Genomic DNA, 23,099 nt, shown 5'->3' with positions numbered 1-23,099 from the left:
CGTAAGCAAAAGTTGGTCGAGATGCCAAAGATGCAACCAAGCCAATCCCACGAACGCCCATGCAACCATGTACCTGCCCCTTATAACCGGTAGCAGAGCTCAAGACTCCATCGCCTTCGCGAGGGTCACTTACCCAACAGGCCCCGGGATGTGACTGAATACCTAGAGTTCCCCCGGATGGACGCCTTCCCAGATAGCCAAGGCTCGTAGATGGCTATAGACTCACTCGCTATCATCCAAGCAATGGCAAGCATACGACACGCCCTTCAGCCGTACAAGCCCCCCTTCCCAAGAAAAACCACACAGCCTCGCAATCAACCTAACACCCCCGGGCATCTCCCGCCACAACCCCCCCTCCCCATCCCGAACCCCGTCTTCCGGCCCCCTAGCCCGGCCGCAGCAAAAGCAGCCCAGATCCCGCCTCCTCCCCTCCGCTCGCCTCACCTGCGCCTGCGCCTGTACCTAGGTAGCTATACATACATGTGTACCCAACTGGCACCGCAGCAACCTCCCCGCCGCACACGTATCGCGCCCCATTTCCAAACGTCTGTCGTTGCCCGTATTCTGTAAGCATATCGTTTCGTCCGAACATCCCCCTGTCAACTCGCCGTAGCCAACCGCTTGCCGGCCCACCCACACACATCCCAACTCCGCCTCTCTGGCGCTGCAAGGTACACATTCACCACTCACCACTCACCAATCACCACCACGTTGCCGGAAACGGACCACCGGGGCCGTGGGAGAGGCGTCCAAGCCACACCCGCGCCCGCTCGCGTGTCTAAACCGTCCCAAGTGTCGATTCGAGTCGAGAGTCAATTCCAAGTAATCACCCTTCCCCTCTCCTTTGCTACCAGATGTAAAGTTTCCCCCAGAAAGCAGAAGCGGATGGTTCGTAAACGGTGTGCATCTCTAGGATACACACCTATTATTATGTATGTAGTATGGTGGTGATAGCAGGACTCCAAAGTTCGTCCGCCTACGTACAGTTCCTCCAATCCCCCCCATCCTGACTTATTTGCTTTTATCCCACCTCATTTCTCCAAACCAGCTAGTTAAAATGATAGTTTCCACGCGACTGCGCACATGTGCAGGCGCGGGACTCTCAGCCCTTGCCGAGTAGCTTCGATAGGGTCGCCCATATGTATGCCATTTGTGTTTTCCGCGGTCCATATATGACAAACTATCCGTTTGGGCATCTGTCGGCCACAACATGGCTTTCCCTGAGTCGTCTGACGTGTCCAGCCCGCAGAGAATCTAGAAAATCTTGTGCCCTTGTCCTTCCTTGTACAGAATTGTGTGACCATGTTTGACCCCTTATCTTTTTCCCCCAATCCCTTGTGAACCGTGTTCTTCTTCCAGATTGGGACTGCCACTCCTTGCCCGCGTGAGCCCCAAGAAACAAAAGAAATATTGGCTTTGGTAGGACACCTTGAGCATCCCTTCCAGTCTATAATGTCGGGTATTTCGAAACAGATGAGTCGATAAAAAAGAAGGAAATAAATATATGCGCAATGACGGAAAAGCGAGCCGCCCTGTGGTATCGAAGATATCGTGGAATGATCGAAATGCCACCCTGTTCCCCCAGGACATGGGCAAAAAAGAGAACCGATATCCGGATTTAAAATCGCCTCCATCTGCTCGGTGACGTCGGTACACCGGTAAACGCCAAAAACACCAGGTCCATGCATGTGAATACACAAGAAACTTCTGCGGTGAAATCTGCACAGCCTCTAGAGCGCCGCCTCAAAACCGGTTGCTGGCCGCCCAAATGCTGGCAGAGGCCGAAGCAGCCCATTCGCTCTCCTCGTACGGAGGCGTGGGCCACTTGTACTGGTTCTCAGTGCCGTGAGACTTCTGAAGGTTCAGAGGCTTGGGCGTGACGGCTTCGTGGTTGTCGCCGAAAAGTACCGAGTTACCGTTGGCTGAAGGAGACGGGGTCGGATACGGGTTCGCCATGGCGACGTTGCTGGCAGATTGACGCAGGCCGGGCTTCCCATCCTTCTCCATGCGGTTCATGGCGTGGTGAGTCGAGTTGAGAGCCTCGTCGAGCAGTTCGTCCTCTTCGTCCGGGGCGTCGTAGTGCTGGACACCCTGACGACGGGTTCGGCCCGAAACCGGTCCGGTGCCTCTTGCAGCCACCATTAGGTTGTCAACAGATCGCGGCTGGTGTTGCGGCAGGGAGTGGTGTCTCTTTAGAGCGCTGCTGGGGTTGATGAGGTGCGCGGGAGGGACAGGAGCATGGTCTTGGGTCTGCTGAACGTCTCGCAAGGCCTTGTCAAGCGGTTCGTAGATCTCAGTAGGCTTCGGCGGGGGTGTAGGCGCGTTCTCGATCACCATGGAGGATCTGTTGCTGTTCCATGGGCCGCAACCTGCCTGAGCCTCAACGTCATCCGAGTTGGGTGACATAGGGGCCTGGTGCCTGCCCGAAAAGCGACGGGCGCGTTTGCGAAGGTGTGAAAAGAAGCTTTCCTTGTGACCGTTGGGCGGCGATGCAAGGCCGCCATTGCCATTGAGTGCCCTCTCGGCCTGCTGGCGGTGAATCTCGGCGTAGTTGTTCGTGCTCGATGCAACCGACAGTTGCCTGCCAATCTTCTTCTTCTCGTCAATCTGAACGTTGCGGTGCCGACCGTTGGCGTACGAATCGTTGTAGGTGACGCCGTTTCTGGCCTCGGCGGTAACAGCATCAGATAGAGGGGAGATGGGACGGATGGTGGGGAGTATCGGCATAGGGGCGACGTTTGACGGGCCGTTTGTCCAAGTCGTGCGTTTCGACTGCGCAGGACGGGTCTTGGCAACGGGGACCTCATTTGTCGTCTGCGAGGGAACGGGGGATGGTCTCGGGGTCGATTCCTTGGAGATCGATTGGGGCATGGCAACCTCGGCGCTTTCCGAGCGACCGATAAGAGATTTTCTGAACCAAGACGGTTTGGAAGACGTGGGGGTAGAAGAGTTGGAATTGCTGCCACGGCCAAGATCGGACTGCTTGCGACCCAGAATTCTCGAAGCAGAAGACTTGGGCCTCAGGGGATCAACAGCGTCGGCGAAGTACTCGTGAGCAATCGCCTGTGTTGAGGTCGGGCGAGTCTTGGGGTCCCACATAAGGCACCACGTAACGAAGTGGCTCAACGCAGCGGGCCACTGTGGCTGTTGCAAAATCGTATCCATTGCATGGGGCGCCATCTTGGGGAATGAGAACCCGAGCTTGCCGGCCAGCCTGGTGCCATCCTTCCATTCGCCGCCGCCCACGCGGGCACCCGACTTGTTGTACCAGTTTCCAGGGCTTCCCATGATTTCGCATACTCTCCAAACTTGGTCGACCTCGTTTCCGCCGGGGAAGAGTGGCTTGAGGGTGGCGATCTCGACCGCCATGGCACCAACCGCCCATATATCGACTGGGGCCGAATATTCGCCTGCACGGAGAAGCACCTCGGGTGCACGGTACCATCTCGTCGAAACGTATGTTGTGTAGGGCAGCTTGGAGTGTGTTTCGCGAGCGAGGCCAAAGTCGGCAATCTTGACGGTATAGCTCGGGGGCGTGGAGGGAGGGGTGACAAGAGCCGAGTACCTGCGGAACGACGTGACGGCGTCCTGGTGGGCAGAGGTGGAGACGAGGATGTTCTCGGGCTTGATGTCGCGATGGAAAAAGTGGTGAGCGTGGATGTGCTCGAGACCCTGCATGATCTGGAAAAGAATGCTCTTGACGCTGGCGTTGTCCAGACACTTGTGGTCCCGGGCCTTCATCAATTGGTACAGGTTACCCTCCATGTATTCCATGGCGATATGAAGCTTCTTGCTGTAAGGGTCAAGGAAAATATCGAGGGCGGGGACGAGGTGGACGTGGTTGGGAAGGGTCTTCAGGAAGACGACCTCGCGAAGTTCCAAGCACGGGGTGAAGGACTCGAACGTCTTCTTCATGGTTTTGATGGCGACCTAGGAGACGCACATTGTGAGCTGGTGTGACGGAGCGGGAACGATCTGCAGGAACTTACCACCGTGCCGCGGCGAGCCACGCTAGCACCTGCACTACGGACTCGGGCAAGGACGACGCTGCCGAAGCTACCATCTCCAATCTCCTTGAGCACCTCGAACCTGTCTTCGAGAGCCATATTGCTGGCAGGGTGGGACGTTGCCCCTCTATGGGTCAAATCGTGTGCGACCGTCATTTTTGTGTGATTTTGGGGGGTTGAGGTGATCGTTGATTCCAGTCAAGATCCTCGTGATGACGGTATTTCTGGGGCGGGTCAGCTGGTCAAGGCCGCTTTTCAGGCGTGTGAGCCTGGACCGTACCAATGCTGTGCCGAACTAGGAGGAGCTCTTTGCAAGAGCCGCTTGCGAAATCTGTGGCATTCAGACCGGTAGTGGATGGAGAGTTATCCGTGTCGTGCCTGCAGTTGTGGTACCAGTGGTAGTGGTGGTGGTGGTGGTGTGAAGAGTTGTTGAAAGTTGAAGCAAGGAAATTGGGGTGCGTGTGTTGTCGCTTGTATTGGGTCGGAACAGTTGATGTTGGAAATAGGAAAAAGACTTGAAAGAGTGTGCTGGGATGGACTAAGAGAGCGAAACCAGATGAAGAAGAGGAGACGGCGAGGGGAACAGGCGAAGGCCAGGAGGTGGTCGATATTATTAAAAGGGCCAGGTAAGGGTCCAGGGGGTGGGAATGGAGCTAGAACCAGTCGATCGGGGATGGATCCTCAGACGTGGATATCCAGAGGGTACACGATGTTCTCGGGTGCGTGGGTCGAGATTGCGATGATGAGGAAGCGACCCTGGGAAGTGGACGGGGGGGGTTGGGCGACGGCAGACCAGGTTTTGTTGGTTTGGTCTCTTTGGGAAGCGCGTCGAATTGTGCGTGTCAAGGTCGGCGGCGGAGACGAGGGGGCGAGAGTTGTGTGAGCATCAAGGCACGGGGCGATATATCTGAGTTGGAAATGTGCGTCCGTCTCCGTCTGTGATGTGTGTGCTCGGGTGCGTGGTCAAGATATCTGCATGGAACTGCAGTACAATCGCAGGCCCGGCGGCAGTTGATCGATGCTTTGCTTGACGAAGAGCTAATCTGCTGCTGGGCGGAAGAACTGCGACTGCGACGCACATGAGTGTTAAAAAATGAGGGACGAAGAAACGGACGAGAGCGGAAGGGGTCAGGGAATCTGGGAATCTGGGAAGGAGGGGGGAGGGGATGAGCAGGCGAGGCGAGGGAAAGGGAGAGCAGGAATGAACGGGGGTGACGAGGGTCGAGGGACGGAGAGGTGCAGGCGGGTGTGCGCGAGAGCCTGAGCTGTGAAAGTGAGAGGATAGAGGGAAGAAACCCACACGATCCAGCAGAGTGATTCACCGTGGACCCGCGCGTCGGGATGGGCGAGGACGAGGGCGATGGAGCCAGCAAGCCTGGGACGGAGAGAGAGGAACAGGTACTCCCGCGGGTACAGTGCTGCGTAACCCGGGCCAGGGCCAAAAAAGCAGTGCAAAAAGCAGTGCAGAGTGAAATTGATTGAAGTAACCAGGAGGAGATGGAAAAATGGAGCGATGAGCCGGCCACTATGCCGTCAAGGTGGCCGGGAGCCCGTTCTTAGCATGAATGAATGAATCTGGGGGGTGTGAGAGAGGAAAAGCACAGCGATAGGGGCCCAATCTCGCTAATGACTCCGGAGGGGGTCGTGCCTTTTTTTTCTTCCCTCTCTGTTTCTCGAGTTGCCCCTTGCCCTTTTGCTCCTTTTGCTCTGGCTGTCCAATTTGCGCCGGAGGGGTGCGGAAAGGAAGAAGGGGGGTGCAGGTGCTCTTGGGAGGAGACGTCTGGGACCTGAGCCAAACAAGCAGGTAGGTGAGGTAGGGGGAGAAGACCAGGGCCAGGCTGTGAGTGTGAGGGTGGGACAGACTGAGTGCCTTGTCTTGCCCGGGGAGGATTAGGTAGGTAGGGGAAGAAGAAGAAGCGTGTGCGTGCCCTTGTACCGGGGGGGAGTCGTGCCAAGTGCCTTTTGGGAAAGAAACAGAGACAGACTGAGGAAATGAGGAAGTACCTACCTGCCTTGGTAGAGGATGCAGGACGAGCCGGTGAGGAAGGGGGGAAAGATGGATGATTGTGGTGGGCTGCAGGGTCGAGTTTGGTATGATAAGATATGTTCGGACGTTGGTGCAAGTGCGCGGCAAGGGTTTCTCGTAGACTTTCTTCTTTTCCGTTCCTTTCAGCCCGGATGTCTGGTATCTGGTGTGGGTGATGTGTGATGTGTGCGTCGTGTCTGATCTGGTTCGAGGTGGTGGTTTGGTGGTGTACGTCGGTTGGCTCAGGTGTCGCTCGGATCCCTGTGAAAGATTGCTTCATTCGAATGACAATTGTGTCTGTTGCGAGTGTCGATGGTTCGACCTCCCTCACGGGCCACGACCTGTCTAATATGTCTGTTCCCTCCTATCAAGTCCCGCCCGCTGGCTCACACCCCCGTCTCTTGTTTTTCCATCTCTATGTTTTTTGCTTTCTCCCTGCCTGTGCTGACTTGACTGACAGGCGACGTTGACCGGTTGGACGGGAAGACGAGGGGTCGCGCATGCACACCGCGCAGGTCTCCTCCAGAATCCCCCGAACCCAATCCAATCCAGACGGACGGGGCACAAGTTGATGGGGCAGCGGCGATGCTTGGTGAACTGGCATGACCCGACTGAGCACCTCTCGCTGGGGCGGTCGGCAGTGATGGCCCAGAAACGCAAGAGCTCGTTGCCCAATGGAGCATGGTACGATCCGCTTCAAGTCAGTTGCCCACGGGATACGTGACGACGAGGTAGCTCTGGACATGGGACATGCTGCAGATTGCTACGACCCGTGGCAGCGACAGCGACACCAGCATCCGCAGCGAAAGCTTAGAATAACTCTACGCGGCGCGAAGCGACTTCTGCACATGTAAGCCGGTGGCGGCACCAAACACCAATACCGTCAGTATCATCAGGGTCAGTCCGTAGATACTTTCAGCGATACCGCCAGGAATGGCACGTCCTGAGGCATGCTCTGATACAGTGTCGCTAAAGCCTCAGGCCAGACTGCCAGTTGAAGAGGGCATGGTACAAACAGGGGGGGATAGGCTGTCGGCGCCGTTGGACAAAACGCCCGCCGGTTCGACTGGGACCAGCACAGAAGTTTGGGGGTTGGAGAAGAACCTCGGCGCTCGGCGCGTGCAGCAAGAATATGTGCGCACCTCGGCGCAGTGCAGCGCAGCAAGCAATGTGCATGTTGTGCGTTGGTGTTTTGATATGCCAGCACAACAACCGAACAGGCAAACAATAGCACGCTGGGATGATGTACGGAGTACTCGCTGTCAGCAGAGATATAGACCATGCCAGAACAATAACATCTCAGGCCGAGAGGTACACCGTACAGCAAGGACGCGAAGCGCGCGTACCGTTCCTGACGGTGTGCACATGCACAAATGCCACGCCGCCCGGCAGGGCATGACGGGGAACCAGGACCAGATATGGAGCTCCGCCCTGGAAATCCTGCAGCCTTATTCGAGGATGTGTGCTAAGGGAGGGGCTAACGGGGGACCAGGGCAATTCGTCGTCTGGTGGATGACGCGCTCCAGGAGTCAATCGGCTGGCATCTGGTTATACGTATCCCTCACTCGTGCCCAGAGTATCCATTTTGTTTTGTCCGTGTGTCTGTCTCTATCTTGTCATGTCACGACACGTACTGCTGCCAGTGCCGAATGCTGGTGCGTCGGCTGGCATACTCTCTGACTGACGGGTATGAGAGGGAGACCCTAGGCACTCAACGACGCTCATAGTAGGAGCGCCAAGAGGGAAACAATGCGGACAGCACAACGGTGACAGGGGACACTCAGAAGAAGCCCTGCCCAGCCCGGCATAAATGCGCTGAATCATCCAACAACAAAAAAAAAAATGACTTGGGGTGGCTCGCAGCTGCTCCTCTCCAGACACCGAGGGCCGGATCTGGAGAGGATAAGCTGGGGATGGGGAGGCAAGAAAGGGAAGGGGGAAAAAAGGAAGGGAAATAGCCAAGTTCCTGCGGGCGGTCGACGTCGGTAGGTAGGGATGAGGCAATCAGCATTCGGCAAAGATAGGTTGGCCGCTGTTCGACCGTTCAGGCGCATGAAGGCTCGTTTCCACTCTTCGCACGGCATAGTAGCAGGAGAAAAGGGGAACCTGGCCAGGTGCCGCGAACTTGCTGCTCACCACCACTGCTAGTGTCCCGCGGTAATGTAGGCTGGGGGGAAAGGGTCGGCGATGGGGGAAGAGGGGCATAGTCAGCAAGAGCCCGGGTTTCGTTTCCAGTGGTTGAAGGTAGTGTTATCCACCTCGGAGCAAAGAATTATTGGGTGCCTTTGTGTGTCCTCCAGCGTATCCATACAGGTAACTGTCATTTCGAGCCTTGAAACCGAACATAAGACGGCGTTTCTGGTCATTGATGAACTGAAGCATTGCCATAGATCACGAGAATCAGAGAAAGATTAAAAAAAGAGGGTCGTGAAGCTTCGGGGAAGGTGGAAAGTGGATGCGGCTTCATGTCTGTCCATTTGGACCGGGCAATGAACGGTACGTATCTAAAGTTGCGGACCTCACGAGGTACCCAAATACCTTCTACAAGTCTATGCTCTTGGTAGGTACGTACTTGCTCGTGCCGTCCGTCGTTTGAACACTATCACTGTCTCTCTCGGGTTTTGACCACACGATCGAACCGCGGTACCGCGAAGCAGCGCGAGCTGGAGCTCCTTGCCTGGAGAATTCGGTCGGTAAAGAGCTCCTGATACAAGCTCCCAACTCTAGCCAAACAAGCTGTGCCACCAACGCCCCCCAACATGGAGAGTCACCGTTCCTCTTCAGGTTGGCGCTCAAGAGCTTGTTGCTATCCAGACTGCCAGCGACCCAAATAGCGTCCGACAAGCGGCACTGGCTGGAAGGACGAGTACACAAAAGGGAAGCAGAGATTGCCCACGCCAGCCAGTAGATCGGCCGGGGGGCCGGGAAGCGCCACTTCAGGGCCCGTCCCCCAAAGGTTAAGGCTGCCCAAGATTGACTGACTAGCAGCGTTAGGCTTCAGGCCTTAAGTTCGACTGGTACGGTGTACCACCTCGTCTTTGCCCATCTTGACTCTTCCTGACTGCTTTTGTGCATACGTAGCGCGACCGATGGATCGTACTGGTGCTCGCACAAGCCCCCAAGTACTGCAGTACGACCAGCAAATGCCTACTAGGGCCGTTTATATCGGGCCCGTGTGTGCGAGCACGCCGTCAGCCAGGCCTTCTCGCTGCGACGTTCAGGTACCGGAACACATCTCTCCTCTGTCGCCCTGAAGGAGGTATCCGGTACCTGGTCCGTTGTGCATTGGTGGGACGCCCTGTTGAAGTTGCTGCATCATCGCCGTCAGTATGATTGGATGCCAAGTGCCAGGGGCACCAAAGGCGAGAGGAAGCACCCGAATGGTGGGGAGAGGGGAATGTGAGTGTGACAGCTACCGCGGTAGTGGTGATGGATCGAACGTAGATGAAAGCATGGGTACGTCTCATGGCATCCGCGAATGTCGTCCTGTGGAAAGAGGGGGACGCAATAACGCTCCCTGCAGACTGCTGATTGTGCAGACGTTTCTCGTCGTTTCATGTCCCGCCATCGAGCCCTAGGTGCCGGATCCAACCTCAGCATTGGCCGGCGTAGTCTACTCATTTAACTTGCCCACACTCTTTTAGTTCACAACGAGAAGAAAAATCAAACATCCTCAAGGCTTAAGGCTCAACGAAGCCCCCCAATGCGGAGTACATACTTTATTGGTATCCGCCCGGTGCCGTGTGTCCATTTGCGAGTTGCAAATCGCCGGCTCACGTTGCCTGCCACCAGTGCTATATTGGCTCGAGACCTGCGGAACGGCCCTGAGGAGCAGCCTTTCCTGCCTGAAAACTCGTCTTGATTCGTCCAAGGTGAAGTTGGGGATGGGGTATCTGTATGAGTGACGCCGTCTTAGGGACCAGCGCGCAAATCTGGGTCTGTATTTCGCGTGAGCGCGAATCCACCAGGTGATGTGTCATCCTGTGAATACCAGCAATTCTTAAGCGAGCTGTCGATATCCGATGTCCGGAGACGCGGTGACATCAGCCCGAAACTGAAGTCATTGATCTTCCTTTCTTTAAGCCGCGGCAGGGAGGTTGGGATTATCGGTGCGGACATGATTGTGTGGCCAAAGAAGCGCGTCAGTGTGGGCCGCAAGCACAAGTCAGGAACAAGAACAAGAAGAAGGAAAAAATAGGAACAGGGGCGCAAGAGATGGAAAAACGTGGAGGCAGCCCACCTGGCACTTGCTAACCGATGAGAGCCATCGTTCCCAGCAACCTGGTGTTGACATTTGGTGACCCAGGAGAAATGATGAAACACCACGGGAAGCTTGCGGGAAAATCGGTTCGAGAGGGCAAAGGATACACAGACTGGATGATGGATGATGACATGGTGGGATTGGCCAGGCACAAAAGGGGGAGCATGCAAGGGCGCGCTTCTGCCCGCTCTAGCCCAGGAACGGCAGGGAGCTACATCAGTGATGTATTCGTACCTGCCGAAGGAGACCTCAGGAGCTTGCTCCGTCGCTTTCTACCTACCTATGAGCTAGCCAGTGACGCAGTGCGAGTACTTCCAATGTGGTTGCTCATGGCAGAGGAATAAGGTACCCGTACGGATACTCTTCCACAATACGACATTTTTTGGGCAGCCACCGCCGCTACTACCGCCACTACCGCGATGTCGATGTTACCCCTTCTGCGAGCTCTCGGTTCAGCTGTTGATCCCTGAATGAAGCTACCGGGACGCAAGGACCGTCGACTTGGGACGACTCGCTTTTGCTTTTGCGTTTTTTTCCCTCTCCCAAATACTAGGGATCTGAGCCGAAACAAGATTCACTTGACGCGGGCCAAATGCGCAACTCGACTGGCCCGAAGCAACAAGTGGTTGCCAAGCAGAGGCGGCCCAGTTCGGCCAGTCACGATGTGGACAGTGTGGCTCGAAGCCCTCGAATCAAGCTCGTCCCGAACACCGGGAGCCGGAACTGGTGATGGAGCCTCTCCCCTCTCTCACTTGATGCTAACCCCTCTCCTCTCTCGGGCTCGCCTGCGAACGCATGCCAGGTTTTCGGCTCCCTGGAGGTGGCTGATCTTTTGGGAAGGCTTACCGGTGACCACGCCAACCAACGGAGCTCATGGGACGAAAAGGGTCCTCCTCCCGCCTGTTCCAAACCAGCTCGTCGCAACGAGACAATCGGTGGAGCGCACCAAGCCGAACGATACACCACTGCAATCCGTCGCAACTTGCCGAAGGAATGCTCGATATTTCGCCTGGGCCCATCATATGGAAGACGTCTGGAACATCACACATGTCGACGATCCTCCAATCGGTCCCCACCCGCGTCTCTCTTCTTCCCCTCCGCCATTGTCTGCGAGATTCCTGCTGGAACGGGGCTAACAGGCTATCAGACAGTATCCTGCTGCGTCTCTACGTCTGCCATACGAACGCCACCGTGCCAGGTGCCAGACAACATACGACCAAAGCAGCAGGCTCGGTGCATGGAGGCGGACTGCGGCGGCGATGAAGCTAAGCAAATAAGACGTACACACCAACTGAGCACATGGCAACCACTGAGCCCTCGGTGTCGATACCCCGTTCTTTGGCCTCTATGCCTAGGAAATGATGTTCGTCAAACCCCCGCCACCGAGTATCCTTTCCCGTCACCGTTCCCCTACCCCTCCTCCTCTTCCATCCACGGGCCTTCCCTTTGATTAGCAACCAAAGAGGGTCCGACATCCTTGGAAGGGGACTTTGATGAGGAGAGTCGGTGATCGACAAGCCATAAGGGACGTTGGGCACCACGCCGCCGGGGCAATTTGCGAGCCACTAGAACTGTGCCGTTAATAGGTAGTCCACCCCTAGTCGATCAGGTAGACCTTTAGTCGTGGCGTGGACCCACTATATGCATAATTCTGAATGCACAGCTATGTATATCCTCTAGCCGCTGTATTCCTACATCCGTAAGAACTGTCTATATGCATTTCTGGATTGAGACAGATCTAAGCGTTGCATGCACACATCACACCTCCATGACCCTCTCAAAATCACTTGCCCGCATGTGCATGGGAGATATCATCTTGTTTGGCTCTTTGAAGTGGTGTACTATGACTAGAGGATGTAGTCAGATTCTGCAGGCTACTATCTGCGGTTGGGAAACATATGTCACGAGGAATTGGCAGCACCCCCCCCCCCCCCCCCCCCCCATATCCAGTCTTCATATGCTCCTTCGGCCACTTACACTACTGTGATTCGACCGCGTGGCCTAGCATCTCCAAATTACATCGGTACGCAGCCAGACGGGCTGGACCCCAAAATCCTTTCGAAGTTGGCTCTCTGCTTTATCTCTTCCGGCCTAGTACGCTTGCACCACGTGTCCGTCGTCATTGGACTTGCCCTTATCTGTTAGTCGCATCGCTGCCCGGCTTTCCGGAATGCATCGGCCAAATCGGCGCCTGTAAGTAACAAAGAGGATCAATGATGTTTCCACAAATGCGGGTTCACCGGAGCACCGGAAGCCTGCTACGGTGCCTCATCCGTGCTACACCCACCGCACTCGACGGAGCCGCCCGTGTCCCCGAAACGTCTTTTGCATATCTCTTGTACGTGCTGAAGGAGGGAAACAACCCCCCCAAACACATCCGATGCTATGTGAAGGTTAGCTAACGCCGACAACCACAGCTTATGCAACGGTTGTCAGGTGTTTTTATTATATTTTCAACACGAAGGTTCGTTGTACAAGTCGATTATGGCGATCTCCCTGTATCGCTGGGTCTATGAGGAGTACTCTACTTATCACTAGACAAATCAGGTATAAGTTTCATCGCTGTTATCCAGGCTAAGTTAAGAACGACCAAGAAACTCAACCTAGCTATTGTACGTCACTAGCCCGTGTGGCGTATGTTTGCTTCATATCAGCAATTTCCTATCAACGCCGATGAGCCCCTCTGATCCATGGGCCACAAGCACACCGCAACGCCCGTACCGACTGTATGAGTCGATGCTTCTACGTTCGCCAACGAGCTTAGGGAGGGTGGCAAATCGCGCGTCAAGGAGAATGGCGTATTCAACACTTAGAAGTCTACCCAGAAGCGCTTTAAGAGAACTGAGGGTCTCTGTTATTGTGTCTCTGAGCACGGTGTATGGTTCCGTAATCTCAAAGGAGTTCCATCTCTGACTTGATCTCTCGGCGCCATCACACCACACCCTCTTGAGACTGATGTGATCTGCGTACTTGAATCCAAGTCTGTGAAGCAGAAGCAGCTAGGCTTCTCGAACATCGCGGACGGTCTTCCCAGACAGTATTTTCTATCCTCGAGCCTCCCTCGTGGTTACCGCGTCCCTCGCTGAGCGGCCGAGGAGATCGTGCTCCATGGTCTTATCGAGAGCTATTTCGTCACCTGGCCATTATGTCTTTCCTGTTCAAATCATTTCATCTTCAGAAACATTGAAGCCAACATCCAATAAGCATCCGACGAGTCAGGACAACATGGCACGAGAGTCTGCTGCCAAGAAGACTGCCTTCACCAATATAGCCCGCCGTTTTGATCACACGCGCCTACGATATCGAGTGGCTAGGCGAGACCCGCAAGAACGGCAAAAACAAGCAGTTTTGGGTTTGAACGCGAACTGGGCTATATTTTCCCCGGAAAGCGATATGGATACTGAGCAAGCTCAGTAGGCACATCGCATCTGCGTTCAGTTCCGAGGTTATTCTCTCGGGTGGACTTGGGTCGGGTGTTAATCCCTAACAAACCTCTGTAGGTTCACATTTCTACGATTTTTGCTTGGAAGATGGTGGCAGGCGTAGAGGCGTCCTCAGTTTAGTCGATGTATCCGCTCCGGTGGTTGAAATGCTCCCGGGAACGCCATTAGTGGGCAAAGGATATGTGAAACGGGTCTGCATAACTGTAGAAACCCCGTTTAACTCCATATGCTATCATGCCGTCGACGAACAATGCAACTGGTGGGTTCCCCGCCAATTCCGACTCCTCCCAAGGCTCATGATATGCTTCTGAAAGTTTGAAACCCAGGCCTCCCAAGGCGGCATCCACCGTCTCTGTCCACAGGAAAGCGCTGGACGGTAGTCATGTCCGTGAAACGATCCACCGTCTTGGACAACTAATGAATGTATCAAGAGAGATCGGAGCGTTTCCCCCTCGCGTTCCCACAAGTGGTTAGGTTACAAGCCGGTCAAGCCCTCGCACGGCTCTCTCCCGCCAGCCCGCCGCGACTCATATCCCAACCATATCCATCAATTTCAAGCCAGGGGCCCTTGGTGTAAAGAAAAAAAAACTCGCTCCGTCACCCGTGAGAGGGTACTTTTTACACAGACGCTCAAGGAGAGGACCGGGGGCCCGGTCTGGTCTGGCTAAACACCATGGTCCCAGGGTGGATAACCCAACCGGCACATCCGCGGTTCGACGCGGCGTCCATTTGGAATGACAGCGAGTGGAGTCTCGTGGTTTCTGTGAGAAAGAGAGAGAGTCCGTGCCAGCCAGGCCAGGATCCGTTTTGGAGGACCAAAGGAGTCAAATCTCCTCTCACCACCACCCCCCCCTTACTGTCACTGCACTTCTTTCGTGAGATGAGTGAAAGAGAGTCAGGAGGGAGACCACATCTCGTGGCAAGTGCAAGGAACGATTGATGAGCGTCCGGACAGTTGCCCCATTGGCGCCGCCGCCGCAACATCTCTCACTTCGTCACTCCACCATGGCGCCCCCATCGTATGCTCCACGGAGGCGTTCTTCACGACGGACGGACGGAAGGGCGATCCCCTTTCCCTGCGCTAGATGCACCCAAGCCAAGTCCAATAAACCGTTAGGTAGAAGGGCTACTGCAGGTCGTCGCTTTCGCTCGATGGGGGTTTCCCGTTCTTCTCTGCACTAGGGTGTTGGTGACGATACATATTTGTTCGCTACAGTACAGTACAGATACAACACTGCTATGCCTAACGCTCATACGGGCAAGTTTTTTGGTGCCACAGCGCTGGGAATAATGGCTGGAAAGCTTGATAGGGGTCCTGTCTGGACACAGTCGTACCCCTTCTCAGGGTCGGACCCTTGGAGGCATAGACCAGGCGAAAAGCCGCGCCGTCCGCCGGTCCCTTGGTTTTCTTCCCTATTGTTTTACAGACAGGCTTGTGGCTTTTCCACTAAACTCCGCGAAATGGGCAATGACCATGCTGGCGAATTATCCATGGAAAGCCGCAGCCACAATCGAGGCAGCAGCTGCTTGCTGACCGGCATGAATCTGCTAAGGTTTGGCCGGGTTTCCGGTCCCCTCAATATTGGATCCAGGGTACGATTCGTTTGGGAGTTGTATCGCCAAGAGGACCGACGTCCATGTCCAGCTGGCTGAATTGGCAGCCTACCCGAACAACAGTGCGTGGCGGTAATCTCATAGCGAACATTGAGCATGGAGCCAGATATGATGCACTTTATCCGTACTGTGGTTTCCCCTTCCCTTTTGGACCGCTCGGGGCTTTACTCCGCCGTGATGCAAGATGAGGCTAGGCGTGTTTCCCACTCTCATTATTTGGGGGCTGTTAATCTCGAATATCGCCGTTGCAGGGGGTTTTCGAACACGGATCCGTCAGGGCCCCCTCGTGGTCGTGGATAACTGCTGTCCTGGCTTTTGATGCCGCCGTGTTTCCAGATTCCACCCCCTATTACGGGGGACGTGCGGGTTGTCTCGCAGAGCGGCACAAAACCTTGAACTTGCATTTTCTGGCCCGCAGCAGACGGTTTTCCAGAAGCTCTTGGCTGCCTCGGGAGCCGGTGTAGCCCAGAGTGAGAGGTGAGAGAGCCCATGTCGTCTCCAGTCTCTTTCTCATGGTTGGATGATCCTTCCGGACTCTCTATCCCAGAATGTACAATATCAATATTGAAGTGGCACCAGTGAGACTGAGGCTCAATGATACGAAAAGGCGAGCATGTTGATCTTTTCTTTGAAAGACGGCAACCCCCGTCTCGTCAGCCTTTCCTCTCGACACGAGAAAAAACTAACAAATCATCAAGCAATCTCGGAGGGGCTTTGGGAAGTGTGACTGATCAGAATGTGATCTCGTGAGCGGTGGATATCGACATCTCCCAGCGGCGAGCCCACGCCGCTATGAATCCTTGGCTTGACTCGGGGGGCGGAGATCACGATGTCGTGCTGCCGATGCACATATGTGGACTAGAGTTCTGACACGCTTCCTGCTGACTGCATCCCGTTTTTGCATGCTGCGATACTGCCAAAGACCCCTCTTTCTCTTTGCGAGGCCCCAGGCAACGGAAATTTTCCTCCCTCTTACACGCACCCTCTTGAGCGTACTGCTGATGGGTTCTGGAACACCCCTAGCCCAGACATTGAAGGATGCTGGTGCGACATGGGGGAAGGGGGAGCCCGGCCGCTCGCCTGGTCTTGCGGTTCATCTTGTCCCACGAAGCTGGAACCGTCGATCCGGAGCCGCCGCGCGTGGTGGCCGGCCTGGTGGTTGTTTTCCTAGTCCGGAAGACCGTGACATGAGGTTGAGCAGAAACGGCGACGTGAATGCCGTGGCAACGATATCAACACAAAGTACCCAGTGGTTCGGACGATCTCTCTTGCTGCAGTTTCAGCAGCCTTATTGGCTATGTGCAGGAGATTGAGGCCTCGTGAAGAACCTCGCCTCGGCTCGCCTTAATGTTGAAGACACGAGCTGCAGGCTGCAGTTCCCCTCCCCGTTGCCCTGCGAAACCTAGTGCCCCTGCTGGTCGTGGGGATTCGATTCCGCTTCTGGAAGCTGTGGGATTTCTTCGGGGCGCCGGCGACGAAACCCATGCTGGACAAGACGCCGATGGCGCGGTGGACACTCCAGAAGCAGATGACAGCATCCACTGCGCGTCGACTGGACAACGTGGTGTTTATCCAGAGCCATCCCAGCGTGCGCACAAGCAATCTGTTGTGTTTGAGCTGGTGTATGTAAGCTCTTATGGATGCGGTTGGGCACGCAGCGGCGGCACGCCACGTGTGGTGGAGTTGGCTCCGGACGGCAGCCGACTACATCTCTTCAAGCGGCCGGGTGGCGGCCGGACACAGTAGCATCTATCCGACGCCGGCCTCTCGTTCTTTTTAAATTTTATTTTCGAAGACCGCTGTCTTGTATAACCAGGGTAATAGCCGTCTACGGAAGAAGGCAGATATTCACCAATATGGTTTGTTGTCCACCCTGTAAAGGCATCGCGACGCTGGCTTTGGTCGACAGATGTAACCGTTCTTATTTCAGAGCGATACTTTACTGCATCCCACATATCTACTTGTTTTCTTTTGGTAGACCAATATTCAGAGTAATAAACAGACGTAAATGGACCACGAGAACCGTCATCGATAGAGATGACAGAGACGCTACAGAAAGCAAGGTTGCCAGGAATAACGATGGAAATGACGAAATCCTCAGTCACTCCTTCCATTCTGTTGTCTTCTCGAGGCAGGAAGCAACCCACCAGCAGTACTGGTGGCTCCTTCTGTTCTGACGCAAGAGCAACAGAAGAGAGGGCAAGAACGCGTGAGGGCACTGGTTCCTTCCTCTCGCCGTGTACTTCTAACTGACTAGATTCTCAGCCGAACTCTTTTCCTTTTCCCCTTTCGCAAGCAATCCATTCGAACAAGGAAGCTCCTCCAACAACAGCTTTGGGTTATAGTCAGCGGTAGACAATTCTGCCATCAAACATCGCCAATCATCGACAGTTGTATGTACTTCTCACACGTCGAGCAAGCTCTTTCCGCTTCACACAAAAAGCACCCTGTTTCTCCATCTGGGTCTGTGATCTTTCAAGCTACGATTTGACATTTCTCTTCGTCTTTTTGACCGTCTATCTCCCTCCGAGCTACCTTCTTCGCCAGCATTCCTTCCTTCTTTCCTTTAAACCTCGCCTCAGCTACCTCGCCCTTTCGGCTCACACCAGGGCTGGTCTTCTCTTTTCTCTACCCACAAGCATTTTCTCTTCTTATCTCTCCATTCCCCCCATCGTTCTCACATACTACCTTCAAAGCTACTCAGGTTCTTCCAGATACCTGGGGAACTTCTGGAACGACGGAATACCTGGTGACTGTTGCAACCACAACAACCCACGCCATCTACGCAAGTCGCAAGCATGTCGGCTATCGCTTCTCGACCGAACGGGTAATGCTTGATACACTACCCTCCCGTCCCGTGTACGGTTACTGATCAATGTCAGCAGTCCTCAAAATCTTGGCCAGAAGCTGCCAGAGAAGTAAGTTCAACAGCGCCATAACTAGAAAGGCGGCACGCCCGTACTGACAAAGCAGGTTCCGCTGCAAGACCGGCGGCGAGTGGAAGCCCTTTTCGAGCTTTTCCAACAAGCAGCAGAAGCTCGTCCTGGATAAGCTGGGCCGCCGTGTCCGTATCGACGCCGCGAATACGGGCATGAATTGCCGGTTTCACTCGGGAGAGCCTGTCAAAGAGTTACAATGCGAGGGCCCTTGCAGCCAGATCCTAGTTCTTGACCAGTTCTCCAAGAATAACAGGACCAACGGTGTGAATGTAAGTATACAGCCCGATTCCGCACGCGATCAATCGTTTCTCATATATGCCTGGACTAGATCTGCAAAGCGTGCCAGCATTGGATAAACACTCAGGAGCCTGGCTACGCCCCCTGGGCCGGGCCACATACCGACCTGGACCCCATAGAGCAGATGGGGGGTTTCGAGGCCCGCATGCCTGCGGAGCCTTCTGACATCGTTGAATTTCATGACAACCGAGTAAGGAACACAAACCATTAACTGAGACTAACCCGCTGATCTCCAAACAGCCTCTCGCCCCCATCACAGGAACCGATGGACTCACTGCATTGGACAACGACGAGACGGGTCTCCCTTCTCTTGGAATGGCTGGTCTGCATATCGGCCATGCCAGAAGGGGCCTCTTCGCCCCACGTCTCGACACGGAAAGCATTTCCACTCCGCAAACGACGGAGTCCGTCTCGAGCCAAGCAATGACTGAGAGCATGGGAGCCACCGAGTGGTGGTTCACCCAAAGTGGCCTTGCTCGTGACCAAACAGGAGGCCGAATCAACTACAATGCATGGGATTCCACTGGCCAAAAGCATGAGCTGTGCAAGACCCCCACGATCCAGTCCAAACAGTCGTCAATGATGAACAGCATAGCCGAAGCTTCAAACAGTCGGTCCCCGAATGCCACAGACATTCGTTCCCAGAAGACCGCCATCGCCAAAAATCCTACCACTGGCGGCGGAACTTGGGCTGGAGTGAGCTGGCATGATATCAGACCTCTGAACAGACACAGATTGCTGACCCGAGTCCAGAATCGACAGGCCGACAGAAAGCAGCTTTCCGAAAAGGAGCATCGCGAGCTGCAGCGCAACATGCCGCAGAGACAGGCCATTGTTCCTTACGGCGACTACAGCGACGACAGTGACGATGACGAGTAGAGCCTTTGCTTGCACCGATGAGTTCGTTTAACGGTCTTGGTAGAGTCGCTGGTGTCTCACGCTGAGAACACACCTGCCACTAACGGAAATTTACGAAGCCTGTGCAGGGATTCTTCGATTTGTTTCCATCATCACTCCTGCTCGCTCGGCCATCGACTCGCCCACGTCTAGTATGAGCCCTGACCAAGGGTCGGATGATGTGTATTAGGGGTGATATACTCCTTGTACTCTCTCAAATGAATCTGGAAGGGTCTCGATCTGAACCCGGGGGGGGGGTTGAAGTAGGATGGAATCGGCTTGGCTCTAAAGTTAGCCATTGCATACAGAGACAGAACGAATCATATCACGAAAGCGAGAAACGCCAAGTTCGTATGCAGTGATGTATTCGACAAGTTAACGAGAGAAATATGCGGCATAAACAACCAAAGACGCCACCGCTATCTAATTTCGATGTCGATGCGGCTTGCCCAAAACGTAATCCCGAGATCCCCAACCACCCGACCGGAGCAATTCTTTTTTCAAAATGCCCTCCAAACCATACCTAAAACAACTCGTGCGCACGTGTGTTTCTCGAGTAGCAACTGCCCCCCAGATGCTCATTATAAAAAAATAAAAGAGAGAGAGAGAAAAAAAGATCCGGCGTCATGCTGGCTTGCAATGACTCGACTGTATCTTGATCGACCTCGACCGTTCCCCCCACCCTACCGTCAACTCTCCGACTGACTGCATGAGATCAAGAACGGGGAGAAGTGGTACCTTGAGGAACAAGATAAACTAGTCCCGGAAACGAGCTCAGCCTTTTCTTCTTAAGGGGGGAGGGGGCACAGTCTCAGTAGCCACGCTTTCGAAACATCGATCGATGATAGTTTCTTTCTCCAAGATAAGGCCATTTACAGGTCGCTGTCGCGCTTGTAATATCCTGGGTTGGGGTCGTTGCCCCTGTTCATCATCTCCTGAGCGTCTCCCACCTGCCGACGCTCTGTGATCTCGCGATCCTTAAGCCTCTTGTGCAGCGTATACCTTAATCCTAGCGTCAATCCTCGAGCGTCCCTATCCCTCATGACTGCTGGTCCCTATTGCAGGGGTTCCGATGAGCTGGACAGACGGTTGAGATGCAGGTACACATCCGTTCCATATCTACATATCAAAGTCAGCGTCTGCGTCTGTGAATCAACCGGAATGGCCCTGTGACCAGGCGCGAAACTCACCCTTCCATGCTGATCAGCTTCAAGTCGCCGCCAAAGTATCGCGCATACAGCCGCGAAATGGGCAGGCCGTATCCGAAACCGGCCATTGGAGCTTTGAAATCGCTCTTATCGAAGTCCGGGTCCAGGTTTGGTGTCCGGTCCACGGTGGTGTACATGTAAGTCCAGACAAGGGGGATCGAGCTTCTGGGGATGCCGCCACCCTCGTCTGAGATTTTGATGGTAATATCCTCCTTGCCTTCGGCGACAATGACTTTGGTCACAGGGAACTCCTGCTTGTCCTGGCCGTGCGTTTCGACGACGGCGCGAAGGGAGTTCTTGAGGGTCTCAAACAGCATGTGCGACAGATGTCCGGGAACATACATGAAGTTGATGTTGGGGTTGCAAACGAGCTGGATCTTTGGTGCCTCGAAAAGCCCGTAGTGATCCTCGCAGACGAAGCGAGCGTTCTCGATGGCCTCCTGGGCGAGGTCCTGGACATTGGTCTTGGTGCAAATGATACCGACATAGGACGGGTCGCGGTGGTGGCTTTGGTCGGTCAGGGCGATGTGCTGTCCAATGAGCATGCGGATTCCTATGCGCGACATATAAAAGCGATCGAGGAATGACTGGATGTTGTTGTCGATCTGCATGCGCTGCCTCTTGCGCTTGTACTCCAAGATACCCTGCGCCATGGTGGTTACGACTCCGTCGTGGCGCCTTTTGATGCCGTGCAGGGCCTTTGCGAAGCGTTCGTTGTAGAGTCGGAGCTCGGCCGGCCAATCGCCCGTGTCGTCGACCATGGCGAAATATCTCCGCGCGGCAATGTTCTTCTGTTTACTCCAGCCGTTTCCATTGGACTGGGGGAGGGACGCATATTGGCCTTCTTCGATACTTGGGTTCCGCGTCGCCTCGGAGAGCATAGAGCCTTTACCGTATGACTTAGTCGGCTTCATCAGCCTTTCCTTGGTGGCTCTGTCCAGATCAGGTCGCGGGAGTTGTGTGAGTTCCTGCACGAACGGGCAAAAGGTCAGTGAGTCATGTCCGTCATGCATTATGCAATGCGACAGCAACGGCTCGACGTACCTCGAACGACTGTGCGTACCAATCCTGCACACGCTTCACGGAGGGCATGTCGTTAAGGCCGTCGGGAAGCTCGTCGAGTTCTTGTACACGATGGGCCAGGCGAATTGGCAACTCCTCGGCGAGGAATTGTGAGGCACGGAAGAGGGTTCCTGGAACAAAGACACGAAAGAGTCAGCGTCTAGGACCTGGAAGTTCGGAAGATAGAGCGGTGCCAATTGGCGCCTCACAAAGTTAAACAAAGAGGCGAGCGGGAGAGCAAGAGGGCCGCCGAGGGAGGGGGCGCTGGTTGGGAGAGGGAAAACAGAGGAGGGTGAGGGTGGACGAACCGACAGAAGGCCTCTCTCCAAACTGTACCATTTGCCTCAAGCTCACGCCAGTTGCCGGGAAACTGGCGTAATGCCTGATGGTGTCCATCAACCTGTCCGTCTTCTTCCACGACATGTCGGGTGACTGGGAAGCGAAGTTCTGCTGCTGGTGAGGGATGCGAATCGAAATGGAATCAACCCCGCGTGACCGAGTTGGGGACGGCCTTTACCGAGGCTGTATGACGCAGGGCAACATGAGACAGGACACAAGCGGGCGGAACAGAGTAGGGAGAGGCGAGGTGGTGGGATTGCGAGATGAGGATCAAGATCAGGAGCCAGATCTACTGCTGCATGGTCAATAGGAGGCAGGGCAGAGGTCGCGCGCGGTCGTTGGGGCGGAGAGAGGTGTTTCGTGTAGGTTTATTTCTGGCAATGGAGATAATGGAGATGGAAATGCTATGGTCTCAAGATCGGCTTGGGTTTGCCGGGGACGACAGGAACAAGGCCGGGCCAGGCTCCTCAGTGGGGGGAGAGTTCCTGCCCGGCAATGGTACGCTGGTACCTTGCCCGACCCGGCGTCATAGGCCCGCATCGTTCGATGATAGCACGACAGGTACCCTCGAGGGGACTCACATAGCCGAGTGCAGTACAGAGAGGTGCGCCTACAACCAGGTTCCCGTCGGCAGCGGCCGTGGTTGAAGTACGGCTCGCAATTGTTTATCCCGAGGTGCGAATGCCGACCATCAATCATGTCACAGCTTCTTATTGATCTGGGATTTATTGACTAGGCGGTCGGGTTTCTGATGTATTCAACAGATGCACTTGAGGTTTCACGCACAAGGATCAACGGATGAAACGTTCAGTGAGGTGCTTGGCTGCTACTGATGATTCGACTGAATTGACTGGCGGAGATGGTATACATGTCAGCTGCGGCGGAGTTGAGAAAAGGACGCTTTCCTCTATTTTCTTCTACTTGCTTGTGACGGGTTATAAGAGAACGCAAGCATTTGGGTCAAGCCATCCAGCAGACGCAGTGGAAAGTAAGAATAGTCTACCAC

The 23,099-nt window shown here is 54.8% G+C and overlaps 8 protein-coding genes across 8 annotated transcripts; 3 read left to right on the top strand and 5 right to left on the bottom strand.

Annotated features, from left to right (window-relative positions):
* Positions 1-804: 804 nt before the first annotated feature.
* Positions 805-6,332, bottom strand: CDEST_06673 (Putative serine/threonine-protein kinase, active). Its single transcript, XM_062922832.1, has 3 exons — positions 4,288-6,332; positions 3,990-4,231; positions 805-3,930 (listed from the first exon to the last, which is right to left on the bottom strand). Exons 2-3 carry the CDS (start codon positions 4,161-4,163, stop codon positions 1,744-1,746), a joined length of 2,361 nt encoding a protein of 786 aa, XP_062778883.1. The 5' UTR covers positions 4,164-4,231; positions 4,288-6,332; the 3' UTR covers positions 805-1,743.
* Positions 5,533-6,318, bottom strand: CDEST_06674 (uncharacterized protein; the record flags this gene model as incomplete). Its single annotated transcript, XM_062922833.1, has 2 exons — positions 6,016-6,318; positions 5,533-5,966 (listed from the first exon to the last, which is right to left on the bottom strand). The coding sequence occupies exons 1-2, from the start codon at positions 6,311-6,313 to the stop codon at positions 5,533-5,535; spliced, it is 732 nt and encodes a 243-aa protein (XP_062778884.1). The 5' UTR covers positions 6,314-6,318.
* A 3,570-nt stretch (positions 6,333-9,902) lies between the features above and the next one.
* Positions 9,903-10,350, bottom strand: CDEST_06672 (uncharacterized protein). The gene has a single exon (XM_062922831.1). The coding sequence runs from the start codon at positions 10,150-10,152 to the stop codon at positions 9,946-9,948; it is 207 nt and encodes a 68-aa protein (XP_062778882.1). The 5' UTR covers positions 10,153-10,350; the 3' UTR covers positions 9,903-9,945.
* Positions 10,351-10,724: 374 nt separating this feature from the next.
* On the top strand, positions 10,725-11,959 carry CDEST_06671 (uncharacterized protein). The gene has a single exon (XM_062922830.1). The coding sequence runs from the start codon at positions 10,765-10,767 to the stop codon at positions 11,428-11,430; it is 666 nt and encodes a 221-aa protein (XP_062778881.1). The 5' UTR covers positions 10,725-10,764; the 3' UTR covers positions 11,431-11,959.
* Positions 11,960-16,698: 4,739 nt separating this feature from the next.
* CDEST_06670 (uncharacterized protein) lies at positions 16,699-17,097 on the top strand (the record flags this gene model as incomplete). Its single annotated transcript, XM_062922829.1, has 1 exon — positions 16,699-17,097. The coding sequence occupies one exon, from the start codon at positions 16,699-16,701 to the stop codon at positions 17,095-17,097; it is 399 nt and encodes a 132-aa protein (XP_062778880.1).
* A 1,052-nt stretch (positions 17,098-18,149) lies between these two features.
* CDEST_06669 (Putative Stc1 domain-containing protein) lies at positions 18,150-19,466 on the top strand (the record flags this gene model as incomplete). The annotated part of the gene is made up of 5 exons (XM_062922828.1): positions 18,150-18,178; positions 18,234-18,269; positions 18,325-18,559; positions 18,619-18,777; positions 18,828-19,466. 5 exons carry the CDS (start codon positions 18,150-18,152, stop codon positions 19,464-19,466), a joined length of 1,098 nt encoding a protein of 365 aa, XP_062778879.1.
* A 376-nt stretch (positions 19,467-19,842) lies between these two features.
* Positions 19,843-20,529, bottom strand: CDEST_06668 (uncharacterized protein). The gene has a single exon (XM_062922827.1). The coding sequence runs from the start codon at positions 20,525-20,527 to the stop codon at positions 20,357-20,359; it is 171 nt and encodes a 56-aa protein (XP_062778878.1). The 5' UTR covers positions 20,528-20,529; the 3' UTR covers positions 19,843-20,356.
* Position 20,530: 1 nt separating this feature from the next.
* On the bottom strand, positions 20,531-22,488 carry CDEST_06667 (Putative PDK/BCKDK protein kinase). Its single transcript, XM_062922826.1, has 4 exons — positions 22,063-22,488; positions 21,737-21,885; positions 20,675-21,660; positions 20,531-20,603 (listed from the first exon to the last, which is right to left on the bottom strand). The coding sequence occupies exons 1-4, from the start codon at positions 22,175-22,177 to the stop codon at positions 20,540-20,542; spliced, it is 1,314 nt and encodes a 437-aa protein (XP_062778877.1). The 5' UTR covers positions 22,178-22,488; the 3' UTR covers positions 20,531-20,539.
* Between the last annotated feature and the right edge of the window lie 611 nt (positions 22,489-23,099).

Source organism: Colletotrichum destructivum, chromosome 4 (genome assembly GCF_034447905.1).
Source record: "Colletotrichum destructivum chromosome 4, complete sequence".
NCBI lineage: Eukaryota > Fungi > Ascomycota > Sordariomycetes > Glomerellales > Glomerellaceae > Colletotrichum > Colletotrichum destructivum.
The sequence above is the reverse complement of the archived record's forward strand: the minus strand, read 5'-3'. Positions and strand labels throughout refer to the sequence as shown.

Coding starts and splice junctions, on each gene's coding strand:
- CDEST_06672 (XM_062922831.1), bottom strand. CDS start 10,152: ATGTCCGCACCGATAATCCCAACCTCCCTGCCGCGGCTTAAAGAAAGG.
- CDEST_06668 (XM_062922827.1), bottom strand. CDS start 20,527: ATGAGGGATAGGGACGCTCGAGGATTGACGCTAGGATTAAGGTATACG.
- CDEST_06671 (XM_062922830.1), top strand. CDS start 10,765: ATGAAGCTACCGGGACGCAAGGACCGTCGACTTGGGACGACTCGCTTT.
- CDEST_06673 (XM_062922832.1), bottom strand. CDS start 4,163: ATGACGGTCGCACACGATTTGACCCATAGAGGGGCAACGTCCCACCCT. Junction 3,931..3,989: donor TGGCTCGCCGCGGCACGGTG/GTAAGTTCCTGC, acceptor TGCGTCTCCTAG/GTCGCCATCAAAACCATGAA.
- CDEST_06667 (XM_062922826.1), bottom strand. CDS start 22,177: ATGTCGTGGAAGAAGACGGACAGGTTGATGGACACCATCAGGCATTAC. Junction 21,886..22,062: donor TGGAGAGAGGCCTTCTGTCG/GTTCGTCCACCC, acceptor TCTTTGTTCCAG/GAACCCTCTTCCGTGCCTCA. Junction 20,604..20,674: donor AAGCTGATCAGCATGGAAGG/GTGAGTTTCGCG, acceptor TTTGATATGTAG/ATATGGAACGGATGTGTACC.